Source organism: Protopterus annectens, chromosome 3.part0 (assembly GCF_019279795.1).
Source record: "Protopterus annectens isolate FY-2018-M chromosome 3.part0, PAN1.0, whole genome shotgun sequence".
Lineage (NCBI taxonomy): Eukaryota > Metazoa > Chordata > Ceratodontiformes > Protopteridae > Protopterus > Protopterus annectens.
The window spans coordinates 1,642,524,240-1,642,544,289 of NC_056731.1; the positions used below are offsets into that span (position 1 = coordinate 1,642,524,240).

Here is a 20,050-nt window from a genome sequence, read left to right on the forward strand (position 1 = left end):
ATATGTTAAATGGGTTTAACATAGCGAGACAGCTTTAAAAAAAGGAACGGAGATTCTCCGTTGCTTTTTTTAAAGCTGTCTCGCTGTGTTAAACTCCTTTAACATAGCGAGACAGTTTGTAAAAAGCAACGGAGATCTTGCTTTCTCCGTTGCTTTTACCCACAGCTCTGATGTACTGCATAAGCATACACATGTGCAGTACATCAGAACCGCTGCAGAATACCAGACAGCTGCGGAAGGGCAGCAAGGAGGCATTATACAATGCCATTATTTAAGAAAAGTAATTTTTTTTCTTAAATAATGTCATTGTATATAATAACCACTTCTGGTGGTAATGCTGGATTTACCCACGGTTGTCTTTGTTTGGCCACTCGGGCTTCGCTCTCGTGACCAAACCACACCAACTGTGGGTAAATCCAGCATTACCTACACCCAGGCGTGGGTTTTTGCTATAATAACTACCATGGGAAGCAAAGTCTACCAGTAGAAAATGCCTTGTACTTTGCTGTAAGGCTGACTCTGAATGAAGTTGTTGTATAATGCATGCACCTCTGCTGTCCCTGACTTTGCCTCATATGTTTTCCCTTTCCCTCAGAAAACGTTTGATTTTTTGTTAAATCATTAAGGATTATAGTCAGTCAGTAATGCCGGCCATTAGAGTTTCAAACTTCTTATTTTTCTTATGTTGCAACTTGTTGCAACATATGCTACCGTATTAACTCTCTATGTGAATTAAAGTACTGTTTAAGAACTGTTTCTGATGTTTGCCTTTATCCTAACTTATTTTTGTTGCTTTTGGGTTGAAAATCATGACCCGCTCACAAAATGAGTCAGATTTTGTTTCATACTTTTGCCCTGTCCCTGGTATAAGGCTTGATTTTCTGATAAATCATTAATGATTAAATTTAGACAGTAATGCTAGATATTAACGTTTCCGACGTATTGTTGGTCATAAAATGCATACTGATGCAAAATCCGTTGTTCTACTAGCTCTTTAAGTGAATTAGATTATTTTTTTAAATTGTGTCTGATTTTGCCCCGCCCCCTACATTTTTCCTTTGTCTTTGACTTTGAGGGCTGTGGTCAATGTCCTGAGTACAATCCCTCTATGCCCCTAACCATTCGGAACTTAATCGTGGAGCTCCACGTACTACAAAAAATAAACAACTTGCTGAGTCTGAATGTAAGCTTTTTTAAGTGTTTTTTAATCAAAACACCATTCAAACAAACGTTTAATTTATACCTAACAGTAGAATGGAATCTGTGCCAGCGTTACCAATGTTTTGCAGTTTAGAGAATTTGTATGCAAGATCAGGTAGCATCCGGCGAGGTAAGATGCAACATAAGTAACCTGTTGAAATGTAATGCAGTTCTTGAGAAAATGCCAGTCCATCAACATCTGCATTTCTGTGAGGCTACTAAACTAACATACCTGAAGAGTGCGCGTGTGTGTGCCAGTTTCTGTTAATCTGTAGTGGTTTTAGCAGCATCAGGAAGCAGACGCGACACAAAGCACACCATTTGCACTTTCATAGCTCTGAAACTCTTACCTCATCAAGAATCGAACTCAGCAATTGAAAAAAATAAATAAATAAGCGTTACATTAATAATAGCGGTACTATTCACCCAATATGTGGATTTGAATGGATATTCATTTGATTTCTGGTGAAAAGGAAATGTGCTGCCTTGTGCATGCTTTAGTGAATCCAATCCACTATCACAAAATTAGCCATTTTTAAATGGACAAAGCAATATTTTCAAAGATCAGAGTTAGTTTAGAGATGCTCTTTCACTCGATAGGTAAGCTTAACTGTCCAGATTTCTGCTTCATATTTTAGGCCTGTCTCTCACAAAATTGTGGTTTTCTGATAAATCACTGAGGACGGAAGTCAGAAAATAATTGCAGACATTTGAGTTTCAGACTTCATACCTTCAGAAACTTCATGCTAACGCAAAATTTGTTAGTGTATCAAGTTTGTAAGAGCAATATTTAAAAGGTGTCCCTATTTTTGAGCCTTTGCACCTTAATTTTTTGTGATTTTGCCCAGATTTCTTCCTCTAAGTTGAGAGGCATGCTAAGCAATGTAATATAAAGCGACTTAAGTTTGCTGCGGCTGAAGTTGGTCCGAAGTGGAGGCTCGAACTACGGCTGCGGCCGCAGTGGTTTAAGTACTCACTGAAGGATGGGTGGGATCTGGCGCTGACTGTGGGAGTCTGGTAGGCGGTGGAGAGCATGACATAAGTGCTAAGAGCTGTAACCTCCAGGGGGTTCCACGCTGTGGGATGAAACACTGTCTCATTCATGCAGTCTGTACCGTGCCAATAAACCCTTGGACGTTTAAGTAGTCTAGCAGAGTGCAGCAGTGCAGCTGAGTAACGGCAGAATTAGTCTCATTTATTAATAGTTTTTATAATGGTTAAAATGACGAGTGTCCGCATAACTCACTGGCTGCTCTTCGGGGGTTTGACTCTCATACTGATCTCTCCGTTCTTTAACGCTGAAAAGGTGAAACAGAGGGGGCTTCGGCAGCGAGATGCCGCAGACGTCGTGGAAAAGGTAGTCCACCTTCTCCCTTTTTCTTGGTGTAGACTGAAGGGAACTAATACTGTAGAAATTAGAAGCCTGTTGTGTGTGTGTGTGTGTGTGTGTGTGTGTGTGTGTGGCTGGTGACAGTTGGCTAAGCGACGCGGTACCTCAATTAACTGTTTCACTTAGTGGGGGCACCCTTGAAGGCACGGTCGGCTACATGCCATATTTTCCTTAACGTATTAAAGGTAACAGTTTGTTTAAGTTGTCTAAAATGGGTATAGTCCGACTTGAATGCCGGTGTACAAATTCATTTTGTCAGACTTGGGCACTACTTTGTTCTGTTCTTCCACATACAAATGCATTGCAAATGAAGTTGAAAGGAAAGAAATTTACATTGCGTAAAACGCTGCATTTTATAAAGGTACATTTTCTAAAGCCTGCACTATAGTAATAAATTAAGTATGCATTATTTTAAGTCTATGGTGTAGAATACATTGAAGGAGTTTTATTTGTGTATATTATGTAACTCAGGGTCACCACCACACCAGACCATCATTTAGTTTATGAATTTTCGTTCACACCTTTTGTTTGCACGAAAAAAAGGTGTATTCTCGGCAACAGAGCTGCTTAGAATGTCGCCTTTCTTATAACGTGGACTTAGTGCTGTGTATCTGTTTTCAGTTCAGACGTTAAGATGGACAAGCAGTACCGTGATAAGTTAGCATCTCCCTCCAAATCAAAGGACATGTAGCCCCCGGCGGCTGCGGTCTCCCGCCATGTTAGCAGTTGCAACGTGTCTTTTGGGTTTGGGAGGGATATGCTGGGAGCATTAAGAACACCCCCCCCCCCACCGGAGCTTGGGGTAGGTCACTGATTCCGGTAGTACACTTACAGCCCTTTCATTCATGGTGCGTCATATTTCTTTACAAGAACTGTAGTCTTATGTGTGTTTGGGGGTGTTATGAAGGAAAATAACTTACACGGCTACGTGCCATAAACATGTTACTATTCATAATGCAATTAAATGAATTAAATGTTTTGTTCTTTCTCATGCAGTTAGAACACAGTCATTTTACACAATTTTTACACCTATGCACATTTCCTTTTAAAGTCACATTAAGTTGTCATGGTTAGATAGATAAACAGTTTGTCTTCCTCAGATATTCTCATTGCCCTGCTGTGGTGGATTCCTGTGAACTAAGTATGTGGTTTCTTTGTCTGATTCCACTGCAGCCCAGGTTATTGTGATCTAATATTTATGTGTTACCAGTCCTCACTAATATTGTTTCTAGATGTTATAATAAGTAGTGTATAAGAAGACATTCTGCAAAAAGTGGTAAATTTAAAATGTTTCTTTGTCTCCTTTATCTCTGACTTTCTGATTAAAAATGTAAAATATACACCTACTTTCTTTCAGAATATATGTGCCTCTTTTGCTTACCAGTGTCTATTCTTCCTCTCCTGATTCCCATTTCAACCATATGCAACTTCATGTTACAGCAAATGTGAACAATCCACTACTACAGCACATACTGTTTGTGGATTATATGCTTATTCTGTTGTCCTGTTATAGGTTCACAAGTTAGATTGTCAGGCTTATAACTGTTATAACAACTGGTGATATTTTCAACTTCTCATTTATATATAATTATTATATTTGAATGACTTTAATGACTGACTTCTAACAGTAAGGGGAAGTTTATTCCATAGTCGTGGTAGGTGTCGTGTAATGTATTTATTACTTTTTTGCATTATTTATATTTATTTTTGGTATTAGGTTTTGTGATGAATGGGGGAGAGATGGGTGAAGGCTGCCAGTCTAGTCAAATAGAATTTGATATATAATTCTGGCATTTGTAAATAAATGTAAAATACAGGCATGTTTTCTTGATAATAAATGTAAAATACAGGCATGTTTCTTGAGTGTAAAGAATACTGTGAAATGTGGAACTGCAAAATATGTGACAACATTGCACTCTACTGGCCCAGTGAAGCATGTTGTGACCCTTTCATGTTAGAATTCGGCTCCAGTGCGGCTGAATGAAGGTTTCATGCCCATTGTTTTAAGGCTAAAGTTTATGACCAGAATTTAGATGTGGAATGTGCTTTATTGCTCTCGTTTCTGTTAGAATATACATGTGAAATGTCTTCTATTGTTGTAAGTTTCTGTGCAGGTGTTAGATTGCTAAATAATGCAGTTTGTGGCCTGAGAACTCAGACCAGGTGTTACGATGATGCAATATGAATACCAGGAAAACCTAAGTGTCAAAAATTATGTAATTTGGGAGGGCCTTAGATACACGTTTGTTAGTAATGTTTAAATACTATTTCTCACAAGAGACTGGAAGCATTTTGATCTTGATAACCAACTTATTAGCAATCTGCCTTGTGCTCACATTTAAGTTTTAGCACTGTGATTTCTTGCAGGAATAGTTAAAGCTAGTAAAGATTAAGTAGGTATTTTTCTTTGAAATCAGACCTGTCCTACTGTATTATTTTAAGTTTCTGTGTGATCTCTGAATGCTTAGATATCTCTGTGGTGTAGTAGTTTTGTCTTGTGTTTTAATTATTTATTATTAAATATTTTTAAAACCTTCTACCTGTGGCTGGTTTGTGTAGAGATAAGCTCTAGAGTACATTGCATATTTATAGAGGTTATTGTAATAGGCCACTCTAAAGTAAGCCTTGACTGTTAGTCATACTACCATTGGATAATAATATTGCACAGTAATAATTGGACACCCTTTTAAGGGCCATTTAGTAGCTGATATTATTAGTTGGGTGGTGGCAGTAATTACTAACGTACAGTCTGGGTAAAGTGGCATAGTTGGAGAATCTGTGTCAGCCTTTCCAAGGAGTGTCTGTGAAGTTGTATAAATACTTACCTCAAAGTGTGTGTGTGTTGTGTCAGCTACTTGGGCAGGGACACGAAGCACTGGTTGGATAGAGAGGGTACTGGAGGTTTTAGCTTGCCCAGCTAGGCTGAGACCTGGACCCTATAGCTGTGCCATTGGGGACCTGGTGAGTAAGGGAGCAACTAGCCCCAGACTGACTGTGATCTCTGTGTGCACTTAAGGTCAATTGTACTTTACTGTGTGTATTAATTATCCTTTCCTCTCCTCTATGAGACAACTTCCCTGGTGTTAGTGGTGAGGATTGAGGCTCCTTGATTGCTGGGCTCAGGAATGGTTGTCACAAGAGTTTGGCAGTGGTGACATCTACTTCACATACTAATTGGCTTGTAGTGGTGTGGGGTAGAGTGAATTCCTGTAGCTTATGTACAGTGATCTCTAAAAGTGTTTTGTACTCTAAAACAGCCACGCAGTGTATACTCAGAGTTCAGATCACAATTGTTTTATTTCTTTTGTTAGCTTAGTGTTAGGGTGAGCAGGCAGCATGTCAGCAGAATAGTATGGAAAGTTGACAAGGAGCCAGCTGGTGGAGATGTGCCAGGCTAGGGGACTGGTGCATGGAAACCTGACTAAAGCAGACCTGATTGCAGCCTTGGTTACAGCTGCATAAGAAAACAGCAGCCTGGAGGACAATCAGACTGACAGTGGAGATACAATATCCTTGGAGAATGGACAGCTCAACCTTTCTGCAGTGGACTTAAAAATCCCGCTGGAGCTAAAGAGACTTGAGGTGGAGGCCAGGCGTATGGAACTAGAAGCAGCTGAGAAAATGAGGAGTCTACAAGTTGAGGAAAATGAACGGCAGAGGAGGCATGAGAGGGGAATGTTGACTTTTTGCCAGAGTCATGTAGGTAATGGGGAAGGGAGTAACTGGACCCCAGAAGCAGAAAAGGTCAGTAAATTTCTTCCACAGTTTAAAGAGGAGGATAATTTTGATAGCTTCATTCATATGTTTGAGTGGGTATGTAAATGATATGAAGTTGACCAAGGGCTCTGGGTACGGTTCCTGACCCCCTTACTCCATGGTAAAGCTGTAACTTCTTAGCAAAAATGCATGACACTGACTGTTTTGATTATACTGTTGTAAAAAGACATTTATTAGAATGTTTTAAGCTAACACCAGAAATGTATAGGAAAAAGTTTCGTGAGCATAGACACAAGGCAGATGAAAATGTATGTGAATATATTGCTGAACTGAGCACTTATTTTCATAGCTGGGTGAGTGGATGTCAGGTCACCACTTTTGAAGGGCTGGCAGACCTTTTGGTAAGGGAACAAACCCTTAGCACTTTGTCTGAGGACATGAGGATCTAGTTAGCTGACACACAGTGTGCTACTTCAGAGGAGTTGGGGAAGAAAGGAGACCTATACCTGGCCAGCAGGGCAACCCTGCACAGGAACGGGACCCCCAGTACTGCTCATGGGAGTAAAGGTATCCATGATCGGCAGCATAGACTTCCCCAATTGAATCTGCCAATAGCAGGGGAAGCCACTAGTCCAGGTACATGTCCAGGAGCTAGGGTTAAATGTTTTGAATGCAACCAGTGGGGCCATGTGGCATACAGATGTCCACGGAGGCAAGGTGGGGAACAAAAGGTGAAAGAGCCAGTAAGTGGGAAAGACAAAATGCCAACAGTAGGTTGTCTTGAGAAAACAGGGGTATGGAACTGCCATCCTGCAGGTGTCCTGAGAGGGAAGGATTTGGATGAGGCAGTACTATGTACTTATGCAGTTACATGCAGTAAGGCTAGGAGACAAGCATGTGGGTCTGGTAGCCTGGGGAGACCCAGACAGACTGCATACTTGCAGCCAGGACTGCTGAGGTGGTTACTTCAGGGAGTGAGCTACGCTGTAGCAGTGAGACTGAATGTGAGCCACAGCTGCTTGTGGGTACTGATGTTCCCTTGGACAGGGTAACTGCAAAGGTAGAGGTGAATAGTAGTACCCAGGCTGACAGTGAGGCACCGCTGTCAGAGGATGCCAGACTTCCTGTGGAAGGGGAGCTGGGAAAGGTTACAAGGAGAGACTTGAGACAGGCTCAGCTCTCAGACCCTACATTGCAAGGCCTGAGTCAGGAAGCTAGGGAGGCACCTGATACTCAATGGAAGGGAGAATCTGTATACTGGAACAAAGGGTTACTATACTTAGCATGGACCCCTGAGGAAGGTCTAGAAGGTGAGAGAGTACAGCAGTTGGTAGTGCCTAGAGCTTACTGTCTGGCCCTTCTAGCCATAGCCCATGATATTCCCTTTGCAGGTCATATAGGCATAAAATGTATGAAGAGGTGTATTATGCAAAACTTCTATTGGCCTGGAATTTCCAGAGATGTAACAGGGTACTGCAGGACCTGTGAGTAGTGCCATATGGTAGACAAGGCAGGAGGCATCTATATCACGTTATCGAAAGTTTACTTAATCGAATCAATAAAGGTCGAACTTTATTGATCGATTAAGTAAAGCATCGAATAACATAAAAAAAAAAACAAATAAAAAAAAATAAATGGCGTAGGCAGGGGGGCAAGCCCCTCTGCACCCTCCACACCCCTCTACTTAAATATACCAACTCCAAGACCGCACTGCATTGAGGTAAATGGAAATCTCCCCTTACGGAGATTTCTGTTTACTTCCACGATGTTCTTCACTTTCGATATTGTCGTGGCTACAATATCAGACTCAATATTGTCAGCTTACGACAATGTGAAGTAGACCCGTCAGACTGAGGAGCCATTTCAGAGGGTAGCTATGGATATTGTGGGTCCTCTGAGTACTCCAAGTTCCACAGGGAAAAAGTATATCCTAGTGATTGTAGATTATGCTACACAATACCCTGAGCGAGTGGCTTTGTCCTCCATTGAGGCAGAGAAGGTGGCAAATGCTTTGCTAAAGATTTTCAGCAGGGTAGGTTTCCCAATGTCTGACAGAGGTGCCAATTTTATGTCAGACCTGCTGGCTTGTCTGTGGATGTCCTGCTGTGGGGTGAAGCACATGAAGACCACCCCCTACCATCCCCAGAATAATGGTCTTGCTGAGAGGTTAAACTCTACAATTAAGTCCATGGTACGGGCATTTGCAGATCAGTTTAAGAGGGAGTGCGACAAATATTTGCCCCATCTGTCATTTGCTTACAGAGAGGTTCCCCAGGAATCCACAGGTTTGTCACCCTTTGAGTTGCTGTATGGGCATAGGGTGAGGGGACCGCTTGATTTAATTTGAGATGAGTGGGAAGGTGAGTGTAAGTCTCACAAGGAGTCTGTTGTGGCATACATCCTAACCATCAGGACAAGGCTCAGGGAACTCATGGGCTTGGCCCAGGAAAACCTGGCAGAAGCCCAACAACAGAAAAAGGTGTGGTATGACAGGAATGCTTGAGCTGGAGAGTATGTTGTAGGGCAGCAGGTGATGGTTCTCATTCCTATCAGACACAACAAGTTGCAGGCAGCTTGGGAGGGACCCTACAAGGTGGTAAAAAAGGTAAGTGATGTTAACTACATGGTGGAAGTGCTAGGCAGATGGCAGGGGCAAAAATTGTACCATGTTAACATGATGAAACCTTACCATGATAGGGAGGTCCTTGTGCTGAACATTTGCAATGGATTGCAGGATTAGTCTGAGGGAGATCTGGGGACTGATCTCCTCAGTGAGGCTCGGGATGACACCTCGGTGGAAGGGGTAGCAATGTCCCAGCAGCTATCTCCTGCCCAGGTTCAAGAAATCTGAGCAGTGTTGCAGGAGCGTGTGGGGCATGTTCACCGAGAAACCAGAGAGCACCCACCTGGTGCAGCACCAGGTGGATACAGGACCACTAAGGCCTATCAGGCAGGCCCCTTATAGGGTGCCTGAGAGAGTCAAACAGACACTGAAGGAAGAGGTACAAGAGATGTTGGAACTAGGGGTGATTCAGGAGTCCAACAGTCCCTGGGCCTCACCAGTGGTACTGGTGCCAAAGAAGGATGGCAGCACCAGGTCCTGTGTGGATTACAGGAAATTAAATAGTCACACAGAGGCAGATGCTTACCCCATACCTAGGACAGATGAGGCCCTAGAGCAGCTGGGTGGGGCTAAGTATCTTACAACCATTAATCGTACCAAGGGTTACTGGCAGGTGCCCTTGACTTCCAGTGCTAGAGAGAAGTCAGCCTTTGTGACTCCTTTTGGCTTGTATGAGCTCACAAAGATGCCCTTTGGGATGAATAATGCCCCAGTGACTTTCCAGAGGCTGGTAGATCATATCTTAGCAGGAGCAGGAGGGTTTGCCCTTGCTTACATGGATAATGTTGCTATCTACAGCCATTCCTGGCAAGAGCACCTTCAGCATGTCAGGGAGGTGCTGGGAAGACTAAAGAGGGCAGGGTTGACCATTAAGCCAAGCAAATGTCAGGTGGGTATGGCAGAGGTCTCCTACCTAGGACATAGATTGGGGAGTGGTAAGATAAGGCCAGAACCTGCCAAAGTGGGCGTTATTCAGGCATGGCCTGCACCTGTTACCAAAAAGCAGGTGAGGGCATTCTTAGGGACAGCAGGGTACTACAGAAAGTTTTTTCCCAATTATAGTACCATAGCTGCTCCCCTCACAGACCAGACAAGGAAGAACAGGCCAGATAAGGTAGTGTGGACCCCAGCATGTGAGCAGGCATTTCAGAAGCTTAAGGAAGCTTTGGGAGGACCCCCTGTGTTAGCCAGCCCAGACTACAGCAAAGACTTTGTTGTGAAGGTGGATGCTTAAAACTATGGGGTGGGGGCTGTACTTAGCCAGATTTCTTCAGAGGGAGAAGAGCACCCAGTGGTTTATCTCAGTTGTAGGCTCCAACCCAGGCAGGAATGCTATGCAGTGGTAGAAAAGCAATTTCTAGCCATAGTGTGGGCACTACAAAAAACGTCAGCCTTATCTGTATGGAAGAAAATTCACTGTGATGACAGATCATAACCCTCTAACATGGTTAAACAGAGCCAGTCAGCAAAATGCCAAGTTGCTAAGATGGAGCCTGGGGTTGCAAGCATATGATATGTCAGTGCAGCACTGCAGTGGGAGTAGTAATGCCAATGCAGGTGGGCTCTCAAGACAGGGAATGGGGTGAGGTACACCCAGATAGACCTGACACTCTCAAGCGATGTTTCTGAAGGAGCACTTGAAAAACTTGCTTGAGTTCCCCAGGGGGGGTGTGAGGATTGGGGAAAGATGGCGAAGGCTGCCAGCCTAGTCAAATAGAATTTGATATATAATTCTGGCATTTGTAAATAAATGTAAAATACAGGCATGTTTTCTTGATAATAAATGTAAAATACAGGCATGTTTCTTGAGTGTAAAGAATACTGTGAAATGTGGAACTGCAAAATATGTGACAGCATTGCACTCTACTGGCCCAGTGAAGCATGTTGTGACCCTTTCATGTTAGAATTCGGCTCCAGTGCGGCTGGATGAAGTTTTCATGCCCATTGTTTTTAGGCTAAAGTTTATGACCAGAATTTAGATATGGAATGTGCTTTATTGCTCTTGTTTCTGTTAGAATATACATGTGAAATGTCTTCTATTGTTGTAAGTTTCTGTGCAGGTGTTAGATTGCTAACTAATGCAGTTTGTGGCCTGAGAACTCAGACCAGGTGTTAAGATGATGCAATATGAATACTGTGAAAACCTACATGTCACAAATGATGTAATTTGGGAGGGCCTTAGAGACATGTTTGTTAGTAATATTTACATACTATTTCTCACAAGAGACTGGAAGCATTTTGATCTTGATATCCAACTTATCAGCACTCTGCCTTGTGCTCAAAGTAAGCTTTAACACTGTGATTTCTTGCAGGAATAGTTAAAACTAGTAAAGATTAATTAGGTATTTTTCTTTGAAATCAGACCTGTCCTACTGTATTATTTTATGTTTCTGTGTGATATCTGAACTCTTAGATATCTCTGTGGTGTAGTAGTTTTGTCTTGTGTTTTTATTATTTATTATTAAATATTTTTAAAACCTTCTACCTGTGGCTGGTTTGTGTAGAGATAAGCTCTAGAGTACATTGCATCTTTATAGAGGTTATTGTAATAGGCCACTCTAAAGTAAGCCTTGACTGTTAGTCGTACTACCATTGGATAATAATATTGCACAGTAATAATTGGACACTCTTTTTAAGGGCCTTTTAGTAGCTGATATTATTAGTTGGGTGGTGGCAGTAATTACTAATGTATAGTCTGGGTAAAGGAGCACAGCTGGAGAATCTGTCAGCCTTTCCCAGGAGTGTCTGTGAAGTTGTATAAATACTTATCTGAAAGTGTGTGTGTGTTGTGTCAGCTACTTGGGCAAGGACACGAAGCACTGGTTGGGCAGAGAGGGTACTGGATGTTTTAGCTTGCCCAGCTAGGCTGGGACCTGGGCCCTATAGCTGTGCCAGTGGGTAGTCTTATTGGGGACCTGGTGAGCAAGGGAGCAACCTGCCCCAGACTGACTTTGATCTCTGTGTGTATTTAAAGGAAATTGTACTTTACTTTGTGTATTACTTATCCTTTCCTCTCTTCTATGAGATGACCTCCCTGGTGTTAGTGGTAAGGAATAAGGCTCCTTGATTGCTGGACCCAGGCACGGTTGTCACAGGTTCCACATCCTAGTGTTAGCTCCCCCAGTTGTGGGGTTCAGTCTTAGGCTTTCAAACAGAACCAAAACAGGCATTGTATTACCTACAAGGCTGAAGTCACTATTAAGTAACATATAAGAAATTATGAGAATTCCTGAAGCATTTCTGAAGAATAAAGTTTTCCAAATATATAATCGTTCTATTTACTATTACATTTTCATGTTCTTTGAGGTTCTTGTTTGAAAGCTACAAAATGCAGTATTATACACAATAATGGGTCTAATCAGTGAGGCCTAGAGTGGTATACTGATCCCCACAAAGTGATATGACATACTTTTGTTGGATATGCAATGGTTAAAATTTAAATTATGCTCTGTTTCCCCCACTAGATCTTTAATGGAGTTATTTTTATGACATGATCATAATCATAATGCATGCTCTTTTTGCAAAGTCTCACAATGCAACATTTACTGATATTAAATGTGAGGCACTTATTACTGTGTGAGGTGTTGAGGACTATGTTAAAAAACATTGGCATTTTTTATTGAAATAATTATGATACACTGTTTGCCATTGTCAGCATATATGGTTATCCATAGTCTCTTACACCCAGGCTACATGTAGCCAGAAAGAACCATTAGAAAGACTGCAAAGTTGTTCAGCAGGGTAACCTATGGATGAACAAAGATTGAATTATCAAGCTTCATTCATCCATAATTCAGCCTGCCAAGGATCAGAGCTCCACCATTGGAAATCACTGTTGGTGAATTGCGCTGGTATTGATGCCCCCCATTCTCTGAGTTGGTGTGACTGAGGAGTTGGTACATATTAGTTTGTGGGTGTGGGGGACTTGCCCCCTGCTAAAAACAGTTAAAAAAGTATTTTTTTCAGCCTTTTTTCAGGGAATGTAGTTCAGGTTTTAACTTTACCCACTCATAGTGGAAGCCTTCAGCAATGGAATGTGTCTTTCCCAGTCACTGTGTGTGAAGTAAATAATTAAAATGGCCCATTCGGGTGTCATGGAATTTTCAAGGGAAATTATTCTAAACTGAATTCGTTCTTACTCTTTAACTTACAAAAAATGCACTTTTATCTGTTTTCCTGTTGAATGAGTGATTTTCTGCATTAAATTTATGATGCAAATGCAGAACAAGTGAGCTAGGTTTAAACTAACAATTTTTTCACCAGACATGAGTTAAAGTACAAGAGTGTACATACAAGCACAAAATACAACATTTAAAATAATTTGCTCTGTAGTGGTAGAAGTTCACAAGAAACAGAAAAGTAGCAAGTAAAATTGAGTTTATGTCACTTAATAGAAGAACATTTAATCTGAAATCTATTCACCAATGAAGATACAATGAAGACCAGAATATCACCTTAAGTGTTATTTGAATCAAACAAATCTACTTTAACTTTTTTTTTTTTTTGCATGGGACAACCCCCCCCCCCCCCCCACACACACACACACACACACCTCTCACACCCCTTCTAACTTAAATATATCAACTCCAATGTCACACAGTGCAGGGGAACTTCCTCCAGTATTAAAGAATCTCACTCAAAACAAGAGTTCTGCTGCATTTCTTCAATACGTATGACATTCAGTCACTTTAATTCAAATGTCATAGATTCGAACAAAGTGTACTTCAATCAAGTTATGGAACCCAATATACCATGTCATATTCTCTTTTGAAAGTAGAAGACAATGTAGTGTATGGTTGATAATTGAACAAAATATAGTATTTACTTTAACTATGTATCTTCATGGATCAATTATTTAAGGTAACTCACTATCAGCATCCTTACTTCTTTTTTGTGTACAACTAACTTATATGTTTCCTTCTTCCAACATTTTAAGATATGATGGATATGTTATTGTTGATATATGTGGTTTGTGGTCACTCAATAATGGAGTCTGTTGCAAGCTTATTGGCCTTCATGAAGCTTGATTCCCAAACCTACATGCTGATATTCTGTACTTCCTATGTATATATGCATGAAAATAGTTTTTGAAGAAAAGTAATGATTAACTTCTTAGGACTCAAAGAGAAACTTATTCTGTAATACTTTTAAATATAACCTAATTTTCAATGGCCTGTCGCGCTAGGTGTCTATTAAGAACAGTTGCCGTTTACTAAATGTGCTGGTGTCCATTTGAAATGTAACTTGATGCCTCACATGAGAGGTTGCCAATGGATGTTGACTACTTGGACATGCCAAAGACATGACATTGTTCCTCACCATAACATAACTGAGATCCTTAAGATGCATCAGCTTTGACTAGTTGATGCACAACCTGCCAACCGCTAACTGGACAAGTCAAAATTTGTCAATTAATGCACTCATCGAAACTGCAGAGGAGACAACCTTAACAATCATTTTTGCAAGCAGGGTGGCATGCTTCTCTGTACCTTCACCCTCTCCTTATTTATGTATACTGACTATATGGTTGTACAACCATAGGGAAAACAAGTGTGAAAACCAACTTGTGCAACCGTGATCTTGCAACAAAAAAAAATGATACATACCAAAATGTTCTAGAAGTTGCAAATTCAGGAAGTTAGGATCAGGGCAATTGCTTTCTTCAAGTTACCCATTCACTGAATGGTAAATGCCGAACTTAAGGTTATGGGAGTTAATTTGTACATTATGATAGCGTAATTAATTGTCTCAAAGGGAGAGCTTTCTCAGTGTCTATAAAAGAAAAGTTCCTTGTTACATCATAGAATCTGTGGTGATTCTCAGAGTCACTTTAGGCCACTTACAATTTAACATATTTAGTCTCAACCACTAATAATATTTGCTATCCAAAGTACGCAGATGATATTAAAATGGACATGGCCTTTATTTGTTTTAATGAACATGCATTACAGATGTACTTAGGTATGCTATATGCACGGTCTGTTGATAATAACAGCCTACTATTAAAATTGAGAAATATGGATCGGTGCACTTTGGAAAGACTGAAAGGCTGTACCCATATGCTAAGAAAAAATATTATTAGTTCAATGGATCATTGCAGGGACTTAGGAACCTTAGTCAATAATTGGTTTTCCTTCAATTGTAGCATATCATACATGACTACAATACTATATAGTTATAAGGAACATACGTCAATTGTAGCATATCATATATAACTGCGGGTCCCCTTCACATGGTTGACTTTTCATAAAGTTGACTTTCATATGGCCAAGACCATATGATTGACTTTTGAAAAGCTGACCATGGGGAACCGTTATCTCTGCACAGTGAAGAATGGGAAAATTTCCCACTTCTGCACTGTAGTGCGATCTTGGAGTTGGTATATTAAAGTTACAGGGGGTGTGGGGGGCAGTTTTTAAAGGTAAGTGTTTGTTGTGTTTTTTTATTTTATTTGGTTGATTTTTTTTGAAAAGTCGTCATCATGTCGGTCGCCCCCATATGAAGGCGACTTTCTGAAATGTCAACCATGTAAAGTAGACCCATAACTACAATACTGAACTATCTAACTACCAACCTATAGCAATACTGCCCCCCCCTTTAAAATACTAGAAAAATGTGTATATAAGCAAACACTGGACTGTCTATTCCTAGAAACCTACTCACCCCCACCCAACATGGCTTCCATCCAAATCACAGTACTACAACTGCCTTCATTTCTTTAACCCTCTCTATCACCCTAGCCAGAGATAACAACAAACTCATTTCCTGTCTCTTTCTAGACCTCTCTAAAGCTTTTGAGACTGTCTCTCACCCCATTCTCCTTTCCAAACTCTCCAACCTCATCCTCTGTAATTCAACCATCTCCTGGTTTATCAGCTACCTCTCCAACAGACAGCAATCTGTTAAATGTCTCTCCACACTATCTCCCTTCCTCCCCATCAAATTGGGAGTTCCTCAAGGGTCAATTCTTCATCCCTTATTGTTTAACATCTTCACTAACCACCTCTACTCATCCTGTCTTCACTCTTCTCTCATTCAGTATGCCAATGACTCCACTATCATCTCCACCTCTGATACCCTGTTTGACCTGCACACCCTCATCCAAAGCTCCTTCATCTCTATTGAAAACTGGCTCTCTAAAAAAATAATACTCAATCCCAAAAAGACCAAACTTCTACTATTCCTCCCAAAATCTCTCATACACCTCAGACCCACCTTCTCTGTAACATCACTTAACAGCACTGTCATCGGCAATGGAACTCACACTAAACTTCTTGGTGGGATTGTAGATGATCAACTCAAATTCAACCTCCATGTCCACCATTGCATAAAGAAAACCCACCAAAAACTTGGATTAGTCTACAGAAATAAAAAGTTCCTTACAAAAGATTCTCAAATCTCTCTTGCCTATACCTACCTTCTCCCCAGCCTCCTCTACAGCTCACAAATCTTAACTAACCTACAGTCCTCTCTACTAACTAAACTGTAAACCACCTACAACAAAATAGCCAGGTTTGCAGATAACCAGATGTCTAATTCTCATCACTGTCTTTCACTCAAGGCTTTAAACTGGTTAAAGTTCCCCAATCAACTTCTGTTCTCTCAACTACTTATTATTTATTCCATTCTCTATGAGCCCTCCTCCTGTCCAGACATCTCCTCTCTCATCTCTCTTTATAATCCAGCTATAAACCTCAGGAGCTCTGACCAAAAACATTTATATATATATATATATATATATATATATATATATATATATATATATATATATATATATATATATATATATATATATATATATATATATATATATATATATGCACACACATATATATATATATGTGTGTGTGTCTTTATATATATATATATATATATATATATATATATATATATATATATATATAGTTTACTATCATTTGTGCAAATGACAATCTGATGGCATGTATTATGCCAAAAGTCAGATTGTTGTTCACAAAATGTTAAGTGTATTGCAAAGTCGAACACACTTATGCAAATGCAGTAGTGCATTCGCATAAGTGTGTTCGACAAACTGTACGGATATCACTGTACACACGGGAGGGTGCAAAAACGTGATATGTTGTATAGTAGTTTCATTTACATGAGCTCCTATACGATATCACTTGATGTTTTCGAAGACAATGTCGACTCTGCTGAGTCGATCAACTGAGTCAACATTGTAACGCTGTTGAGATTCTGGTTTCAATTGTTTACTTCGAAATTGCGAACGGAAATTGTTTTGCCTTTTGTAATTTTGAAAGTAAACTATAGGCCAAAACATATATAGCTATTGTCCTCCCCTATCCTGGAACAAGCTTCCCTTGGTCATCAGAAAAATAACTCATACACACGAATTCAAAAAAGCTGTCAAAGAATACCTACTAAATACTTGGACATGTAACTGTAAAAACCCAGCTTGAACTTCCTTCTCCAAGCAACACTCAAGAATCCCTGTCTCTCTGACCTTACTATCTACTAAACTGCACTACTTCTTGCTCCCTCTCACTTTCCCACCTTGTTCCTCTTCTCCTAACTTCTTCTCTGTTAACCTCTTTTCTGAAATTGTGTACTAACTCTTTATCCCCCGAATATGAGTTTCATATCTTACCTTCTCTTCCTTTATTGTATATATGATTTTATCTTGTAAATAGTTTGACAGCTGCTTTCTTCATGCTCTGTACATTCTCAACAAACAGCAAAATATTTGTAACCAAGTGTTTACCACGCTCTATTTTCTCTGTAATGTTGCTATAAAGTGCTACTTTTGTAAACAATCTATGTATGTTTGTGGAGCTTTTCTTCCCTGGCCTCTGTTGAGAAAGGGCTCTAGCTTAGACGGGCACTCCTGATCAACAAATGTCAAACATATAAATAAATAAAAATATTGTTATAAGGAACACATTTAAAGCCACTTCTCTGTTAGAATGTGTTCAACAGTGAATTTCTTCTTTTGGCTTTTCCCGATTAGGTGTCGTCACAGTGGATCACCTGTCCGCTCATGATTGGCAGTAGAGTTTTATTGTGTCAAGTTGCTAGCCCGGCGCCCAACCTTCCACAGAAGACACGTACATGCACACACTCATGCCTAGGGCCAATTTAGAGTCTCCAATCCTCCCACAGCATGTCTTTGGGATGTGGGGGGAAACCGGAGCACCCAGAGGAAACCCACGCGACCACAGGGCAGACATGCAGACTCTGCACAGAAGGCACCCCCACCAAGGATCAAACCAGAGAACCTCTTGCTGTGATGCAACAACACTAACCACTGCACCACCATGGCCGCCCACGTGTTCAACAGTGAATAAAAGATTGAAATTAATTCTGTTGTAAAGATGCTGAAAGATAAAGCATAGAATAAAAAGTTTGTTTGAATGTAGGTATAGAGTTTAATAATGTAAAATGGGCATCCATACTATATGTATAGTTTTGGAAAGCAAGTATTACATGCTTTTCTCATGTTTGCAGATCTAGTAATGGACACAAGATATTTCCTGAGCAGTTTCATTCTCACAGATGTTTCCTTACAGACTTCTGTCAATGGATATGCCTTTACATGTTTTCCTCAAAATATTTTCTAAAATACATGTTTGTCACAATATTAAGAAAAGTTTGATGTAATTCCTCACAGATAAATAGACATGGCTTTTTATAGAATCAACAGAAAACAATTCTAAAAGGCAAATATTGCATGATTAAATGGTTTCACAAAAGGACAATAGAAAAGTCTAAAAACAGACATTACATGATTTCCTACAAAAGCCCAAAAAAGATACCAAGAGAAAAGTAGGATTTGAAGTGCATGACAAATAGGCTATATAAGAGTTTGTTAGAGGTATTTTGTAGGAACTCAGGTTCCGAGGTAACTGGAGAATGGAAAGCTATAAATCTGTCGTCCATATCACTTGTGAAGGAAAAACTTTGCACATTAAATTTGTAAACTACAGTCGTACATCTTGTTTGTTATAAAAATAAGTTATTTATTAGTAACTGTGCTTATAGTAAAATAGTATTGTGCTGCAAAATGTATTTCTTTATCAGTGTGCAATTTGGAAGGCTTGGTGCTTTAAACAGACTACAGATGCAGTCATGCAAAACTCTGTGTCTCTGATTCAGCAGTAAACAGCCAGCAAGACTTTGGGTCCAGTCCAGCAAGTTCCAGTACAGCACAGCACAGAAGTAGCACCTGCATAATTTAACATTTTCAATGGTGACCCTAGCCTGTATCTGAACACAGGGAGAGTGGTGATGCCTTGTATAAGGTCACTCTAGTAAAAGCACAGTAACTAACATTTATGTTGAGTACTTCAGTTTTCTACAATTTCTATAGTTCGCAAAAGTACAAATTCTCAGATGTCTGAATCCAGAGTGCAACTGCAGTGCAGAAAAGTAAGCAGTGCCATAAATTCTCCAAGAAAGGTAAATAAGCAAAGTGTAAGACTGAAACTGCAAGTTTTGTTTTACCAACTTCACAAGTGACTACAGAGACTTTTAAACCATCTACAGTAAAGCAGCATGGCCATCTGCCACTCTGTTGACTGGTAAGAAAACTTTTCTGTGTTACATACAGTGTGGATGCCAGTGAAGGTGATAATAGAATGGAATATTGGTATAAACAGCATATTAGCAAACCTAAAACCTTATTAGGACAAGGTGATAGTAAGGCATTATGCAAATGTATTACAATATTTGACTGGTATTTTAAACAAAACCATGTGTGGTGTGATAAATGTTTATTGTGTTTATTGTGTAAGTCATATGAAAGCCATAAATCCATCATTCATATCAGTTGTGAAGGAAAAACTTTGCACATTAAATTTGTAAACTACAGTCGTACATATTGTTTGTTATAAAAGTAAGTTATTTATTAGTAACCGTGCTTATAGTAAAATAGTATTGTGCTGCAAAATATATTTCTTTATCAGTGTGCAATTTGGAAGGCTTGGTGCTTTAAACAGACTACAGATGCAGTCATGCAAAACTCTGTGTTTCTGGTTCTGCAGTAAACAGCCAGCAAGACTTTGGGTCCAGTCCAGCAAGTTCCAGAACAGCACAACACAGAAGCAGCACCTACATAAATTACATTTTTCATTCTCAAAGATGGT

At 40.0% G+C, this 20,050-nt stretch overlaps 1 protein-coding gene across 3 annotated transcripts in view; it reads left to right on the forward strand.

Annotated features, from left to right (window-relative positions):
• The first annotated feature begins 1,081 nt into the window (after positions 1–1,081).
• CTHRC1 (collagen triple helix repeat containing 1) overlaps positions 1,082–20,050 on the forward strand; it is a 256,385-nt gene continuing 237,416 nt past the window's right edge. The window contains exon 1 of one of the 3 annotated variants that reach the window (XM_044065679.1): positions 1,082–1,183. In XM_044065679.1, coding sequence (XP_043921614.1) covers positions 1,109–1,183 — 75 coding nt within the window. In that variant the 5' untranslated portion in view covers positions 1,082–1,108. Of the gene's footprint in view, positions 1,184–2,260; positions 2,558–20,050 lie in introns of those variants that run through there. The other 2 variants (XM_044065677.1, XM_044065678.1) reach the window with 2 other exon arrangements.